The sequence below is a fragment of the Pseudovirgaria hyperparasitica genome (genome assembly GCF_010093815.1).
Source record: "Pseudovirgaria hyperparasitica strain CBS 121739 unplaced genomic scaffold EJ05scaffold_2, whole genome shotgun sequence".
Lineage (NCBI taxonomy): Eukaryota > Fungi > Ascomycota > Dothideomycetes > Acrospermales > Acrospermaceae > Pseudovirgaria > Pseudovirgaria hyperparasitica.
Genome location: NW_022985550.1, coordinates 1,229,413 through 1,244,515, shown reverse-complemented (window position 1 = coordinate 1,244,515; position 15,103 = coordinate 1,229,413). Strand labels below are relative to the sequence as shown.

The 15,103-nt window shown below is 51.1% G+C and overlaps 10 protein-coding genes across 10 annotated transcripts; 4 read left to right on the top strand and 6 right to left on the bottom strand.

Moving 5' to 3' along the window:
* Nucleotides 1-2: 2 nt before the first annotated feature.
* Nucleotides 3-485, bottom strand: EJ05DRAFT_190610 (uncharacterized protein). The gene has a single exon (XM_033739679.1). It carries the CDS (start codon nt 336-338, stop codon nt 48-50), a length of 291 nt encoding a protein of 96 aa, XP_033604409.1. The 5' UTR covers nt 339-485; the 3' UTR covers nt 3-47.
* Nucleotides 34-2,543, bottom strand: EJ05DRAFT_507562 (uncharacterized protein). Its single transcript, XM_033747932.1, has one exon. The coding sequence runs from the start codon at nt 2,382-2,384 to the stop codon at nt 531-533; it is 1,854 nt and encodes a 617-aa protein (XP_033604408.1). The 5' UTR covers nt 2,385-2,543; the 3' UTR covers nt 34-530.
* A 170-nt stretch (nt 2,544-2,713) lies between these two features.
* EJ05DRAFT_496838 (DUF866-domain-containing protein) lies at nt 2,714-3,425 on the top strand (the record flags this gene model as incomplete). The annotated part of the gene is made up of 5 exons (XM_033746459.1): nt 2,714-2,751; nt 2,810-2,912; nt 2,977-3,042; nt 3,110-3,232; nt 3,282-3,425. 5 exons carry the CDS (start codon nt 2,714-2,716, stop codon nt 3,423-3,425), a joined length of 474 nt encoding a protein of 157 aa, XP_033604407.1.
* A 609-nt stretch (nt 3,426-4,034) lies between these two features.
* EJ05DRAFT_472902 (uncharacterized protein) lies at nt 4,035-4,467 on the bottom strand. The gene is made up of 2 exons (XM_033743276.1): nt 4,338-4,467; nt 4,035-4,285 (listed from the first exon to the last, which is right to left on the bottom strand). Exons 1-2 carry the CDS (start codon nt 4,404-4,406, stop codon nt 4,085-4,087), a joined length of 270 nt encoding a protein of 89 aa, XP_033604406.1. The 5' UTR covers nt 4,407-4,467; the 3' UTR covers nt 4,035-4,084.
* Nucleotides 4,468-4,647: 180 nt separating this feature from the next.
* Nucleotides 4,648-5,852, top strand: EJ05DRAFT_190464 (uncharacterized protein). The gene has a single exon (XM_033739678.1). The coding sequence runs from the start codon at nt 5,028-5,030 to the stop codon at nt 5,643-5,645; it is 618 nt and encodes a 205-aa protein (XP_033604405.1). The 5' UTR covers nt 4,648-5,027; the 3' UTR covers nt 5,646-5,852.
* A 67-nt stretch (nt 5,853-5,919) lies between these two features.
* On the bottom strand, nt 5,920-6,936 carry EJ05DRAFT_472900 (uncharacterized protein). Its single transcript, XM_033743275.1, has 3 exons — nt 6,749-6,936; nt 6,448-6,597; nt 5,920-6,222 (listed from the first exon to the last, which is right to left on the bottom strand). Exons 1-3 carry the CDS (start codon nt 6,802-6,804, stop codon nt 6,060-6,062), a joined length of 369 nt encoding a protein of 122 aa, XP_033604404.1. The 5' UTR covers nt 6,805-6,936; the 3' UTR covers nt 5,920-6,059.
* A 697-nt stretch (nt 6,937-7,633) lies between these two features.
* On the top strand, nt 7,634-8,410 carry EJ05DRAFT_190190 (uncharacterized protein). The gene has a single exon (XM_033739676.1). The coding sequence runs from the start codon at nt 7,845-7,847 to the stop codon at nt 8,367-8,369; it is 525 nt and encodes a 174-aa protein (XP_033604403.1). The 5' UTR covers nt 7,634-7,844; the 3' UTR covers nt 8,370-8,410.
* A 601-nt stretch (nt 8,411-9,011) lies between these two features.
* On the bottom strand, nt 9,012-11,650 carry EJ05DRAFT_190210 (uncharacterized protein). Its single transcript, XM_033739677.1, has 3 exons — nt 11,557-11,650; nt 11,191-11,470; nt 9,012-11,031 (listed from the first exon to the last, which is right to left on the bottom strand). Exons 2-3 carry the CDS (start codon nt 11,201-11,203, stop codon nt 9,356-9,358), a joined length of 1,689 nt encoding a protein of 562 aa, XP_033604402.1. The 5' UTR covers nt 11,204-11,470; nt 11,557-11,650; the 3' UTR covers nt 9,012-9,355.
* A 917-nt stretch (nt 11,651-12,567) lies between these two features.
* Nucleotides 12,568-13,510, top strand: EJ05DRAFT_482757 (uncharacterized protein; the record flags this gene model as incomplete). Its single annotated transcript, XM_033745198.1, has 4 exons — nt 12,568-12,789; nt 12,824-13,076; nt 13,262-13,289; nt 13,324-13,510. The coding sequence occupies 4 exons, from the start codon at nt 12,568-12,570 to the stop codon at nt 13,508-13,510; spliced, it is 690 nt and encodes a 229-aa protein (XP_033604401.1).
* A 423-nt stretch (nt 13,511-13,933) lies between these two features.
* EJ05DRAFT_482756 (uncharacterized protein) lies at nt 13,934-14,851 on the bottom strand (the record flags this gene model as incomplete). The annotated part of the gene is made up of 2 exons (XM_033745197.1): nt 13,934-14,146; nt 14,558-14,851. The coding sequence occupies 2 exons, from the start codon at nt 14,849-14,851 to the stop codon at nt 13,934-13,936; spliced, it is 507 nt and encodes a 168-aa protein (XP_033604400.1).
* Nucleotides 14,852-15,103: the final 252 nt, after the last annotated feature.

Below are 15,103 nucleotides of genomic sequence, written 5' to 3'. Positions count from 1 at the left end.
AGAGGGAGTTTGCCGTGTGAAAAATGCACGATGGGTATTTGTTCATTTTATACATATATATACACACATACATATATATACACACATACATATATATACACACATACATATATATACACACATACATATATATACAATTCATGACTAACGATGCTGCGTTGAAAGCAGGCTTTTTCTATCGACACAGTCGTGAAGACTTGTCTCTCTATACGCCTTTGCTTGGGACCTGAAATATTCATGAGAGAAAAGACCCCAGAGGGTATCCACCACCCCGGATCGGCATCCGAGACACTGCTGTTATAAAGCAGAGTCAGCAGATTTCCTGCGTCTACGTTCATTTGTTTCAATGATTATGCGTGTCATATAGCCCTCTCGCTACACAGTAAGTAGCGAAGATCCCCAGAAATGCACAAAGCCACTCCTCGTATTCCACAGAAGTGTCCATCGTGGGAAGCATACAAATAAAAAACTCTCCCTTGCTAGCCAGATGCAAGTTTGGTTGGAGAAATATAACCTAAATAGGGAGACCCTCACGCTTCGTCGAACGCAGTCCGGACAGGCACTTGCTTGCTAGCGATATTAAAGCGCGCCTCCAGCGTCTCGTCCAACCTATTTGGATCGAGGCTGAGCACATGACCGCGGATCATATTGGACAGGACACCCTTGTCATGCACGGTCACGGCCTCACTATAGATACTGGCGTAGATTTCAGTTCTGCCCGTGACTTTGCAAAGCGCGAGGATAATGCTGAAGTCCTTGATGTCGACTTCGCTTGGGCGATCGCCCACGAGCGACCTCAGTTGGTGCCAGAACGTGATGCCGATGTTGAAGTCCGAGTGCACGACGCAGTGGTACAGGAACAGGCGGATGCCCCGCACGTCGAGCCCCCAGCCATCACTGTGCATGTTGATGTATATCTCGAGCGCGCGCTCGAATCCTGCGAATTGCAGGACGCCCCTTATAAGCTCATAAAAGACTATAGGGGAAGGTGAGACCTTCTGAATGATTTGATTCCCCGCTTGAATGAGTCGAGGCGCACCAATCTCCGTTATAGTGATGGTTGGATTGGCTTTCATAAGTCCACCGTGGAGGCCGCGCATCTTGGCAATATATTCACTGAACTTCGCCGGATCTCCTTGCTCGATGTAGTAGTGGAGGATAGCGGCACACGTGATCTCGTTCGGGCGAATGCGAGAGTTCATGATGCAATCAATAATTTTCTGGGCGAATTCATGTAGACCCAACCGAACCAAACCAGAAAGTAGGATATTGTACGTGCGAACGTCTGGCGCGGCGACCGATGTGAGTAGGAGGTCGCAAATCTGGACACATATGGATTGCTGACTGACTGATGCCGAGCCGTAGGGAGAGGTCGGAGAGGTTAATAAACATCTGAGGTTGTCATGCAGCTGTGACAAAGTATCGTGATGAAGCTCGTCCTTCTCCAGTCTGAAATGTGGACATAGCCATGGTCTAGGCCTATCAAATCCTTCAAGGTCCGCGGTGGCGCAAAAGACCGCCTGGTGGTACTCTTCTAGGTGCCAATCGTGCGATGTTCTTGCCGAGGCAAGTGTCTTGAGCTGCGGTGAGCAGGTAGCTAGATCCTCCTCTGATGGCGAGGCTAGACCCAAGATATGGAGGATGAACATGAAAACTTGCACTTCGGAGATGCGAACTTTCTTCGCAGTCCATGATCTACTGTGACACGCCGCACGCCGTCTGGGTTCTGCATATATAGATTGGGGCGCTTGACACCACAGCGGCACCCGAGGTCCTGTGTGTGCTGGCATGAATCTTGTTTTTTCGGTATGGCTGGTATTGAAGTACGATGCTAAACTCTTAGATTCAAGTGGTCGTTCGGGGACTTTTGCTTCTTTGCTCTCGTCGATATGTTCCTGGAACGTGGAGAGAGGAGTCTTCACGGAATCTGACAGCAGGCTAGAGTTCGGTTGGAGAAAAGCGTGCGGCTTAATGACTGCGTCATGTAGATGGGCTGGCAAGCCGGAGCCCACCTGAAGAGGAGCAAAAGCTGCGCGCAAGGGCTTGGACGCTTGTAGTCCCAATGTCCTACGATTCTCGGCCCCGTCATTCCGTGGGAGCTCTTCTGTTGTATGTGTTTGAACGTTATGTTCCTCGATCTGTCCTTTCACATCTGCGATCGCGTCGTCCCATTGTTTCCTCCTCTTTTGCTTCGCCTTGCTATCGGCTACCACAGCCGTGGCGAAGATCGTCGAGTATAAGAAGGTCGCGGACGGCCCAGGTAAAGTGATTTTCCTTGATGTTGTTAAAGCAGCCCGTCGACTTGCTGTCGAGGGCTTCGAGATGCATTGGGCGCATCGGCATGTACATCGAGTCTGAACTGCTCGAGACCAGACTGTCTGCATTGCTACCGCAACATTGTCAGATGACTTCCTGAGGGTTCAACGTGGCCTAGAGGAGGAAGATATAATCCGCTGACAGGATTCTAAGCGCTTGTGTGGTTTCGGGAAGATGATCGCGAGCTCCAACAGAATGCCACCTCTTGACGCGATATAGTAGTGCTGCTCTGGAATCGGGAGAGGAGAGGTAGGGTATTAGATCAGAGAAGAGTGGTGGTGCAACGCACTGATCACCATGTGCCCGCGCAATCGCAAATCGAGCTCTTCTCGAAGCCCCACTGTGATCACTCACTCACCAATGCATCCTCGGTCGCAACGAGCGTTCCGTAGTCATCATGGTACTTGCCCTTGCCTTGACCGCAGAGTTAAACGGGTATGACCTTGCATGACTGCATGGGCCTTTTGCTGATATCAATTCCCTTTGTACACAGAGTTACCGACCTTCTTCCCAATGACACTGAAGACAATCCGTTCTTCTACACGTTCAAAGTACAATGCACCTCTTGTCGCGAGATTCACCCTAATTGGGTGACTGTGAGCCGATTTGTCTGTCTGCCCTGGCACTTTGACTGTTCACATCGCTGATTTGAGTCGCCAGGAACAAAATGAAATAAGCGGGAGCCGAGGAGAAGCCAATTTTGTTTGGAGGTGTAAGTCCTGCAAGGTGCGACTCCACCGGCGCACATGGACGAAGCAAAAGCCTGGGAAATGCTGATTTTAAGAACGAATAGAGAGAGCAATCCGCAAACATCAAGGAAAAGCCAAAGGCATACCCGCACTCGGACGCCGCAAAGAAGCAGAACATTCTCGAATTTGACTGTAGAGGACTTGAATTTGTCGAGTTCAAACCTGACGTATGACAGGACTATACTTCCGGCCATGGTAAATACTGATGTTATGTAGGGCGAATGGACCGCGAAGGGTCTCGAATCAGGAACCAAATTCACAGGCATCGAGTTACACGAGGGCGACTGGTTTGATTACGACGAGAAAGCTAGCGAAGAAGTCAGTATCACCGACATGAAGTGGGAAATTCGACGAGCATGATCGCAGCCGAGTGTAACTTATCGTCAAATTCCACTACCTATATGCGCGTCAACATCGAAGTACTAGTGTCGAGCCTATCAAATCCACGTCTTCCCTGTCTACATACCATACTCCTCATGTAGCAACACCCTCGCTGGATGCCGAGAAATCGAGTAACAAACTTCCATATGCACCTTTCGACCCATAGACACGTCACCAAATTCCTACCTTGTGTATCATTGTCCACATACATGAGACGCAAGGCTTTCCAACTTAACTCATCCCTTGTTCGGAACATCGCCGTATTTCCCGAAACCATTGCCTCAGCCATTAGGGGAATATCCACGAATTCTTTCGCCGATCATGATTATGTGCGTTCCCTTTCTCGTATGCCGTGCTTTGGGGTACGCTTCGATATCGCGTGAGCGCGGGTCGTGATTGTCGATAAAACGTGGGAGCATGTATAGGGGGTGCCAGGCGGGGATGGCGATGATAGTAGAGACTGAGAGGGATCTTCCCACAATGCAGGACATATTCGCGACATCAGGTCTTGGAACGCTCAACACTCAAGGCGAAGAGACCTCATACACAGCAAAGCCTTCTTTTCAGTGAGATCTCAACACAAGATACATCGCAACATCATCATTCGTCATATCGTACATGACCTATGAGACTACAATTCACTTCTTACTCTGCGCACCCTCCTGCTCCATGCCCTCACACCCAGCCGCCTTGCCAGCAATCTCCTCAGCCTTGCCCCATCCGTCCTTGTTAGGATCGCGCTGCTCGCCAGCAGCCTTCATGTCCTGCACAGCGTGCTCCTTTTGCGCAGTGCCTGACTGCTTCCACTCAGTGGAGCCGAGAGCTTGACCGACGGTCTCCTGGTTTATGTCAGTAGCCGATACGGACAGTGCTGTGTTGGGGAGATGGAACTTTAGCAGCGCCAGAGATAAAATTGGCATGTGAGGCGACGAGGCTGGGCTGTTGGTTTTCGTTGGACATGGTGATATGAAGGACTGTTCTTGACGAGTTTGACTTGTAGATGTGAGCGGTGGTATTTACTGTTTACATGGAAAGGTTGCGTGCACGATTGATAGACAGTATGGACGCCCCCGCTTGTTGATCGCAGCTAGATAGATGCTGTCATGGAATAGTGACGTATTCGGCACTTCAGCCCCACTACCCGATTCACTTCTTACCCATGGAATCTATTGCAGAGATGCCTGCAGGCCTGAGGCCTCTCTCTCGTTCTCGGTTCAGTCCCAGACTACTGTCCACGTCCAAATCTTCCACACCAACCACAGAACAACACAATACACTCCGAAAAGCCCCAGTACCGCCATGAATGCTGCGCTGTCTTACATCACCGCAGGCAGCAAAGCGGGTCACTCACGGCCCCCTCACCTGATCGCTGCCAGGTGCCGCTCGAGGTCACGACGATCTCGCCCGTGCAATGTCTCATACCAGAATGATTAGCCTGGCCGTGTCGCGTGAAGCATCTTTCTGAAGACTGACTTCGTGAATAGTCTCACATTCACTTGCATATGTTGCGTGCTCTTTCTGCCTCCATGACCAGGCTCGTTAACTGCGGATTCTTCTCATCATACTCTTCGCGCAAACACAATGAGTGCTCCGAAGCAAGAATACTTCTCGCGCTTCCGTCGTGCTGCGTTTGGCAGACGGTCTTCGCCAGACCGCTCCTCGCGCTCTCCATCGCCTCGGACTTCGTTGTCCTCTGCGATAATACCGCACGCGGAGTTCTTCGCTAGCCTCGACGCCCGAACTCTGCCGATCAAAACGCTCCCACGCGGCGACCGCACTTGTAACATCTGTTTCGACCCCTTCCAAACCACCGCCCCAGGGCCGAAACAACGACTCGGTATCGCATGCTTGGAACGATCTGGCCACGAGTCTCCACGCCCTGCTTCGCAGCACCACTCCTCAAGTATTGCTGTCCCAAGCCGTGACCAGCGTCCTGTCCAGGTCCCGTGTGGACACATTTTCGGCAAAGACTGCCTTGAGGACTGGCTAAGGATGTCGAATCAGTGTCCGATGTGTCGACGGAACATGTGCCAGCGCGAGGATGGGTATCGGATCAGTGTGGGCTATCTGGATGAAATGGAGCGGAGGGATGTCAGGATCGGGTATGATGGGATCGAGAGTGTGGCCGGGGATAGGGGACAGGGGTGGGCGCCGGACATTGCGGAATTGTGTGAGTATATCTGGACGAGGTTGATTTGAGGGAAACGGGGTTTGGATGACGTTCCTAGACGAGGTTCCTGGATAAGGATGGCGTTTTGGGTGTCATGGAATTCATTCAGATTGTGCATATATTAAGATCGGATTATCCGCGTGATATAGAAACTTTGGCTTTGATACAGAGTGGGAATTCTCTCGACATTCAAATACTCAGACAACAAATGCAATCCTACAAACCACTCACATGACGTCTGTTTTCCACCACACTGCAGTGCTCCCAAAGTTGAACATTTTCAGACACACCATCTCACCATTAACCGTACCACATCTTTCATCTATGTATTTTACACCAAATATCCACATCTCCCTCTCACTATAGATATATCGTACACGCCCATACTCAAACACCACCTCTCCCTTCCCTCTCACCACAACCAACACCACCACCTCCCCCCATCACCACTTGATCTCCGGCCTATCATCCTGCTTCCTATCCGGCGGCTTCCCAGCCTCCACATCCGATACACTCCCACCCGTGCCAACTCTAATCCGCTTCACATCCCGCTCAAACTCCTCGCCATACCCCAGATTCCGCATCTCGTCCGGTGCCATCAGGTTACTAGAGCACCCACACGCGTTAATTCTACACTCCCATATATAATTCCCAACACAGAAATCGATGCCAAGAAAACCCATAGTTCAAGAGTCCATACAGAACGCACCAAAGCAACCACGGAATTTTTTCTAAGCAGGCCCAATGAAAACTCGAAAATTCCCAAACAAAAACACGAGATAGCAAATACAAAGTCAGAAAGAAAAAAAAAAAGAAAAAAAGACAACTTACTGCGTCATCCGACACTCCAAATACTCCTTACTCAGTAGCCGACACGGCGTCGCGTTCTGCCCGCGATGCGTGCGGATACAGGACAGGTAGGATGTCATGAAGGATTTGCACTCGGCGTCGTGGTCGAGTGGAAAGGAGCCGCGTTCGGGGCTATTTTCATTCGAAAAGGCGGGTGAGTGAGGAAAATGTTTGTTTATATCATCCTTGGGCAGAGCGAAGCTGGCCGGGAGAGGAAGATGGGGACAAAGAGAGAGGGAGGGATTAGGGGGTTGATGGACATAGGAATACAAATTGAACTCACGGGATGGGTTTCTGGATCTTGCGGCCGCCGCCTGGGCCGCCCATTTGAGTGCCCATTCGTACTTATTGTGGGGTGCTCAGAGCCCCCGAAAGCGTATAGCAAAAGTTATCTAGCGAACGTAGGAGACGTGCAAGTGTTAGATACAACGACGACGACGATGCTACCAATAACATTAGAGACCCTAGGAGTTTGCTAAGAAGTCTTGATGTGGTGTGGCGGTGAGTGACAAGGTCTTGCGCCACAGCACGCACGGACTACCCGGAGCACTTCCCTCCTTGGCCTTGACCTCTTTGCTTTTCCCCCTGCTGTCACACAGTATTTATTATGCGTGTCCGGATTAACGACCCGGAAAACAGCTAAGTCCCTAGTACACGAACTGGATGATGATATGATAAATCTATATTCCTATGAACATGCTCTCCAAAAAGAAACCTCCATCCGGTGATGATAAAGACACCAGCTCTCACGCCAGCCAGCACACTAAATATTTCGAATTCAAATCCTCAACTCACTCACTCACACTCACTCCACCTACCCACTTCCAGTACCTACCATCCAGCCAAATAATTATACATACAAATTTCAAACCCTATCCCACCATCCTCAGCCCCCTCCCCTTCCCCCCTCTGTCAACGGTCCTAGTCTCAACTCTCGACAACACGTGGTGCGGCTGACACAACAGACACGAACACGCGATGGCCACGGGATATGTATGTATGCACTGCCAACGCATCGCATTGCTTCACCTACCTACCCTTAACCTACCTTAACCGAACCTAACCCTAACCTGGCCCTAACCTAACCCTACCATTACCTGCTCTACCATCCCCCGATCTCAATCCCAATCCCGATCCCAGTCCCCATCTCGCTACGTACATAGGGCTGGCCAGTATGTATCAAACCAAACCAAACCAATCGCCAGCCCTACCTCCCCAACCTTCAACCTCCCATGTCCTCACATCGAACTACAATCACCACCATATGACCTCTGCAGCTACGGCTCTAGTACGCCAACAATCCGACGCAAGCATGGCAGTGTTAGTAAGTAATACTGTTAGTGTCCGCCTTCAGAGAGGATGATAATGTCCAGGAATGGATGGTAGCGTGGAGAAGAAACCACGACTGTTTTTTTTTCCCTTTCAAGTCGGCTACTGATTACTTAGCGAGAGAAAAATGGTTCGGGGAGCGGGCGGCTTGCGGAAGGGAGGGAGGCAAAGAGTTCACTCAAACTCCTTCTTTGCGGGGTGCCGGTTCGGGACGATGGGAGAACCTCTGGATCCTACCTACTACTCTGCGCTTCTATGCGATGCAATGTCGATACAGACCACTTAATGAGCCCCCAACGCCGAGATTGATTGAAAGACCATCTGAATCGACCTTCACCCACCACCATCTATCCATTCACCCACCATCTATTGAACAACGCACTCAACACAGCAACAACAACAACTACTCATCTGACCCTATACGCATGCACCCAGGATGTAATCAAATCCCCCATCCCAACGCAAGAAAAGCACGCATGTGTACAGTGTACATGACGTTCCGCTTCCCGCTTCCCAGACCCTGCATAACCCCCGCCAAACCCCCACCCTATCAGCATCGCCCACGTCAACAGTAGACGCGACAGCGTGACACGCTTAAATCGGAAAGCGCGGAAGGCGAACGATAAAATAGGTAGGAGAAGGAGGGGGCATGGATGGTTCAAGCTATTATTGATAAGGGTGGGGTCCTAGCAGTGGCCAAAGAGGGGAGAAAATTCACATATATAAGGAGGCGCAGGTCCCGGCTGCAGGAGTGAGATGTGGAGAGTTTGTATGTATTAGATATATGCTCGGAAACTAGGAACTGTGTAAAAAAGGAAAAGCGACAATAAAACGAAAAAAAGGAGAACGCCCATTCCATGAGTACCACCACCATTCGACCGCGGCCGGAGGTCCGTTATCTCGCATCATTCATTTCCTGGATCCACGACATGATGACCATCCATGACGAGACGCACACAAAAGAGATAGGGAAGGTAATCATATATGACTCGGGAAATGCAGGTCGTCGGCGGTCTATCCCACTCAAGAGATGCATTGAAGACGTTGAACGATGAGCTACGTGGAAATAAAAAAACGCTGCGGCCAGCGCGACGAGCATAATCCACATTCCAAGACGGACGTCAGCCGAAGCCTTGGTCGCGGTCTGTATCGAAGAGTATCGGCAGTAGAGGAACAGCAGGTAGCAAGCGTCGTAATGCAGAACATAGTGGAGGAAAAAAAAAGAAAAGTCAAAGAAAGATGATGTGCCCCTTCAAACGCCACCAGACGCAGCAGTATATCAAAGTAGAGGAACTCCGCCAAAGTAAATGATTCGAGACTCCGACAACGTGTGATAGATTTCGTCTGATGATCGGCAATATCGAAAGAAGTAACGACCCCGAGTCAACACCCATCATATTCATTTTGAACTTTGATCGGGTGTTGAGGCTCGGGGACATCATGCGGTAAGTGTTACGATCATGTCATGCATGACCGAACGAGTATGGAGAGTGCGAAAATGCTGGAGCAGATGGGTATCACAAAACATGACGGAAACGGAAGACGTGCATTCTGTTGGTGTTTAGGATAGCTCCATGGTTCCAAACTCGTCCTCTTCTTTCAGACTGAAGGAGCCACGGTTGTTGTCGTCAGGCCAGTATTGTGGTTGGCCAGAGTTGGAACCACTGCCACCACTTTGGAAGCCAGGGCTGAGAGCATTGGGTGACCCGTCAAGAGGCTCTCCAGCCACGTTGGTGTGGCCGGGAACGCGAAGTCCACTTCCGTGTCCACGACTGTATGTGAAGGATTCGGTCCCGTTGACGTCTACAGCTTTGATGAGCTCACTGCGCATGCGTTGTTCTTCTTCGTTGTACTGGTAGGGCCAAGTGCCGCCGAGCTTCTCAATGAGGACTTTCAACTCCTCCTCTCGGCGGACCTTCTCGTTGAGCATCCACATGAGATCGCGTGTCCAGCTCACAGCTCCGTTTAGAATATCGCCTTTGTTAGGGCCTTTGTCTTTGTCCTCGAGAGGCAAACCTGTGGTTATGTTGCCAGCTGCGCGCCTTCCAGTGCCACCTGCCAGCAATGATGTGGCATGAGGCGGGGATATGCCACTGGCGGCTATAGTTGGTGACAAAGGTCCGTTGTTGTGGATGTGCTTGCGGACCTTCTCATCCTCGAGTCGATGTGTCGGTACCAGACGAGATAAGTCGTGGATCCGCTCATTGATATTATCACGCCTGCGACGCTCAACAGCATTGTGAGATTCACGTCTCTTCTTCCGTTTAGCTTCCTGAGACTGGTATGCTGAATTGCCTTCAACTTTGTTGGGAAGGCTTGAGTGTTTACCAGACATGACCTCCTGCAGTGGTTGTGGGTGACCCATCGATACCCCGTATGGCGATTGCAAGGGAGAGTCAAGGTAGGAACCAGCACTGCCTGGAGTGACATGTTCGACCTGAGATTGTGCCCGCTGATGCGTTGGGCGATGACCCATGAAAGGATGAGCGTGAGAGCTAACACTACTAGATCCTGGAGTGCCAATGTGTAGCTCACCGAAGCCTTTGCTTGGTGTCATGGGGCTTCGTGAATCTGAAGGCTTGCGATCTAGGTTTGATGGCATTCTTGGTCGAGCAAAGGCAGTGTTGTTCATGTTGGCACCCTGTGTAGCGACGCCAAGATGATGTCCTGGTCTTTGTGAGGACTGAAAGTGTCCGTAGTTGAAGCTCCCACTAGCGAATGGACTTTGAATAGGAGCACCCTCGGGGGTGTGAGAGTAAGTCATACTAACGGGACCGCCGTTGTTGGGTATGAAATGTTGGTTGCGCTGTTGCTCGTTGAAGTTGGAGAAGTGGGGGTTGGGATCGTCTAGGTTGCCTAGATCGAGCAACTCATCATCGCCAATATTTGCCTGGCCCATGATGTAGCTGGAAGACATGTGAGAACTAAAGTTGTTCATGCCGCTTCCGCTCATTTGAAGTTCAGAGGGGTTTACACTCCCACTGTTTGGAGATTGGCCGAATTGCTGGCCGCTGTATTGGTGCTCCATGTCGAAGCCGTTGTTCGAGGCGAAGCGCGAGTTAAAACTCATTTCGAATGGTTCGTCTTTGATGAAAGGCGACGTTGAGCCTGCCATGTCCTGGTTGAATATGTCCACGTCTAGTCCGTCGTCTGAACTGTAATCTAAGCGATCAGGTATGGGTGTTCCCTTCTGCGCAGTGCTAGAGGAGTAACTTGGAAGATGAAATAGTGTATCGGCTGTTTTAGCTGTTAGCTTTGGGCTCGAAGAAGGTAAGACGCCAGTCTTTATGCGTGTGCGAAATGGAACGATAAGTGGCATGTGAGTACCTGTCTCAAGACACGTTTTCGTACTGCTTCGTGCACAACAGATTAATACGACAGGAAAAGGCAACTAACAAGCTATCGGCATAACGATGCGGTATGTGGTGTATGTGGAGAATCTTGGAGAGGAATTTCGAGTCCGTCCACTGAAGAGCCACAGACACTAAGAATCCCGTGACGTAGACACCACTTGTGAAGAATCGTGCAGTATTGTCAAGGAGGCGGTGCCAGCACGTGGACAAACTTTCAAACTCCAGAGGTGGACTTTGTTTGATGGAGTGGACGAGGGTCGCAGAAGGCGAAAGTGTGTAATGTAGGTAGGAGATCGGAAGAGTTTGTTTGCTTCGACTTTGAACTGCATTTCAGGCGTCAGTCCTGCGTGTTCACACTCATTTTGCTGCCCATTGCATATTTCGAGCATTCAAAGTGCACAAATCTTACCTGTTACCTCCGATCTGAGTCAAGTCTGAGTGATTGACGTGAAGATATTGCTCAGCTGAGGTGCTTTACAAACTTCGGTATTATGGTAAATATTCCGAGACGGTGATTGTTGACTTTGGTGGTATGAGATGGAGGAGTGGCTGAATAACGCTTTCAAGTTGAGAGCGTGTAGGTCGATTATAGAACGAGGAGGGTTTGAGAGCTCTGTACAAAATATTTTGTTAGCTCGCTGTAACTTGAAAATGCTAAATTAATTGTGAGAAGTGAAGCTAATGTGATCAACATTTGGGCATGGTCAAGTCATAGTGAATATAAGCCAGACTCAACGATTCCAGGCATCCACAAGTTGTGAGGTCAAGTGTATATGGCGTCACACAGAGCTAGAACTTTGTCCGTGGTATAATAGACCGGATTATTTGTGTCTCGAAGCGTATGCGTTACAACATTTACGGTGGCCTAGCTAGCATAGCAACGATCGCCTGTGGCCAGGCGAAGCTCAGACTGTCGACACTCCATGTGCCGTGTTGTGTCGACCAGGGCAGTGCGGAGGGTGTATAAACAGCGATTGGGAAAGGATGCGCGTGCGGGTAGCTGCTTGTGCCATGGGCGCAAACTTGAGGATTGCAGACTAGTCTTCTCCTTTGGTAGAGCACAGCAGTAAGATGCGGTCGTGAGCGAGGCCACAGAGCAGATAGATGGCTGTCTCCAGTCCCAATTTTTCCCCTCCAGGTGAGAGTGTATACGGTCCGATTGCGCGAGAGCATCGTCAGGAGGGGTGAAGAGGGAGTTGTGCGACATGGAGGCGAAACACCGAGAGGATGGCGGGGGAAGCGCAGGGAAAGCCGACATACCTCACAAGTCAGGACTCTCGCGGAAGGGTAATTGGTGGGGCAACCTGGGTGTAGCCCCAGAGTTGCAGGCGGAGGAGAAGGTCAAGAACCCCCAGTGACTCTTGCGGGTGCAAGATGCGGACAAGAGATGAAGGGATGAGGAAGTGGAGAGAAGGAAGAGATGAGTGTTTTCTCAGCGGAGAGCGGTGGGAGGGAGAAAAAGGGTCAGCCACAGGGCCCGCCCGGAATGGAAGGATCGTGTCGCCGTGTCGTGTCGAGCAGTGGCACTATTAGTGGCAGCAAGCACCGGGCAGCACCAGCAGCACCAGCAGCAAAAACGCCCGCCCGGAGAAGAATAAGAAGGGAGAAGGGCAGCCAGAAGAGGCGGTGGGCAAAAGTGCTGGTTAGTTAGATAGTGGGTAGTGGATAGTGGGTAGGGAGTGCAGTGGGCTGCCCAACTCGATCGACCGACCGCCGGACGCGCCGCAGCCAATCAGCGCCCTCGCCGAGCCCAAGGGAGCCCTGCGACTCGCTGCTCGGAGCCAGTCCTGCGTAGAATGGGTCTACCACAATGCCATAACAGCACTATAGTGTTTACCCAGAAATCCCAGTATGTTGGCCAGTGTCCCGCTCCGGAGCGCCGACGAGGGAAAAAGGAACAACAACAACAAGAAGAAGGCGAAGCGCGCAGTACAATATGCATCATACCGTGGTAGACCTGTGGGAAGGGTGGGACTGGATGAAGTCAAAAATGTCTCTTACCTGAGTACACGCACACAACGGCAGATTCGTGGTTCTGCGCAACGTCGGACTCGAGACTCGAGGTCAGGCTTGTTTCAGAGTCAAAGTAAGTTAGCTGGCTAGTACTGAGGTAGGCGGTCGAGGTGCGGGCGAGAGTGTAAGGTAAGCTGTAGGTATGTATGTATATATTCTTCAGGTTGTCTGTCTGTGAGCGATCTGGCGTAAAAGTGCTTGTTATTGGCAAGATAATAGAGAAGAAGCAGGGCAACACCAAGAACAGATATCAGCTCGGGGCGGGATGGGCAGCAGCAGTGTTATATTCCCAAAGGAGAGCCTCTCTAGGCCTCGTCTTCGATCTTCGATCACATCAATTTGCCATCTAAACAGTGCTCGTCAAGAAAGCCCACTTTTTCCTTGCTGAGCGATCCCACCATAATGTCCCTGGTCCCCCATGGAGGTGGATGTCGAGGTCACGAAGAGAGGGCAGCAACGAAACGTCTCAGATTTCTTTGTAGACATTGCTTCTCCTACCACACCACTACGATGGGCGTGGGTGTATTGGAGGCTGAGCGAGGGGGGGGGGAGGGGGGTAGGTGTGAGCCGAAAGGGCGATAACGGGACATAGCTCACCACTTGACTCCCTTAGGTCTGAAGCCTTCGTCATGTATTCTTGGACTTTGGCCCGTCGACCATAATACTCATGATTTGCAGCGGATAGGCCCGATTATGCTGATGGGATTCTGGTTTCGGTCAGCCCTGTCGAGGCGAACACGAGGCCACCGTACTCACGGACAAAGAAGTACAGCCTACTGAGTGGGTAGTAGACGAGAAATGCAAAGATATAGGATGATAGTCCGGTAGACGATGCGCCACGATGTGAATTCTTTCATGCAGCAACATTCGAAGGTAGCGGCTATCACTACATTGGACGGTACATATTCATGTTGAAGCTGTTCGTGTAACGTGCAGATGGGTGTGGATGATGGTGGGGGAGCAGGAGTCAGGAGCAACAACAATACCTATATCGATAGTAGTATTAGTGAAAAGCAGGGAATGCAGCCGGACTATCTATTAGCATCTCGTCCAAGACTCAAGACTGAAAAGACCTCTTGACTCTCTCCGCACATCTTGATGCAGGGGAGCCCCCGCCCCCCCTGAGGCGTGAGCCACACCTTGATGCAGCCTTCACTCTTCAGTCTAGCACTCCTCAAGAGCTTTCAGGGCTGTCAACTCACTCAACAGTTGGATCTAATCCTGTTTGGGACTACCGCCATCACAATCCACGCTACTGCCGACGACAGCCCGCGCGGCGCTCACAACCACGTCCATACTCGTCGTTCTCTCTCGCACACACACACACACACACACACACACACACACACACACACACACACACACACACACACACACACACCCAAGCAAGCACATACACACACACACTTCGCACAAAGTGTTGTCTCTGACTGTTTCCTACTCTTGACACCTTGACACCTTAAGGCCTGCACTGCACACCCTCCCGCACCACAGCCTGTCACTCCCGTCTCCGTCCTATCACCTTCGTCCGCCACCACAATAGCGATCCCACCTGCATCGCATCCGTCCGCGCCGTTACTGCCCTCTCCGTCTCGACAGCTTCGCCGGTCTGCCGGACAGTCTCCAAACCCTCTATCACAAGCCTCGTCCCATACCCTCCCAATCTGAAACCCTGTCAGACATCCTGTCATTGGGCTCCCTCTCTACGACCATCCTCAGGGATCACCTGCAGGCAATCCTCCGCTGCGTCCCGCTGCAGCTCCCCTCGAGCATCCAAGCAGCTAAGCCGGACCGCGAACGTTCGTAGATCTTTCTGAAGAACACCTTTGGCTTCTGCCTATCTATTGCCAAGCCTACACTGGGTCAATATCGAGGCGCTCCTGCCTTCAGCTGGTGACCGCATTCCGGGTCTCATATTCCGCAATACAACCCTCTCGACTGCC

Bases quoted from the DNA above. Each gene is read 5' to 3' on its own strand.
- EJ05DRAFT_190610 (XM_033739679.1), bottom strand. From the start codon at position 338: ATGAACGTAGACGCAGGAAATCTGCTGACTCTGCTTTATAACAGCAGT.
- EJ05DRAFT_507562 (XM_033747932.1), bottom strand. From the start codon at position 2,384: ATGCAGACAGTCTGGTCTCGAGCAGTTCAGACTCGATGTACATGCCGA.
- EJ05DRAFT_472902 (XM_033743276.1), bottom strand. From the start codon at position 4,406: ATGTCCAACGAAAACCAACAGCCCAGCCTCGTCGCCTCACATGCCAAT. The intron at 4,286-4,337 runs GTTCCATCTCCC...GACATAAACCAG, and splicing joins TTATCTCTGGCGCTGCTAAA to GAGACCGTCGGTCAAGCTCT.
- EJ05DRAFT_190464 (XM_033739678.1), top strand. From the start codon at position 5,028: ATGAGTGCTCCGAAGCAAGAATACTTCTCGCGCTTCCGTCGTGCTGCG.
- EJ05DRAFT_472900 (XM_033743275.1), bottom strand. From the start codon at position 6,804: ATGGGCACTCAAATGGGCGGCCCAGGCGGCGGCCGCAAGATCCAGAAA. The intron at 6,598-6,748 runs GTGAGTTCAATT...GAATGAAAATAG, and splicing joins AAGATCCAGAAACCCATCCC to CCCCGAACGCGGCTCCTTTC. The intron at 6,223-6,447 runs GTAAGTTGTCTT...TGGGTGCTCTAG, and splicing joins TTGGAGTGTCGGATGACGCA to TAACCTGATGGCACCGGACG.
- EJ05DRAFT_190190 (XM_033739676.1), top strand. From the start codon at position 7,845: ATGGTAGCGTGGAGAAGAAACCACGACTGTTTTTTTTTCCCTTTCAAG.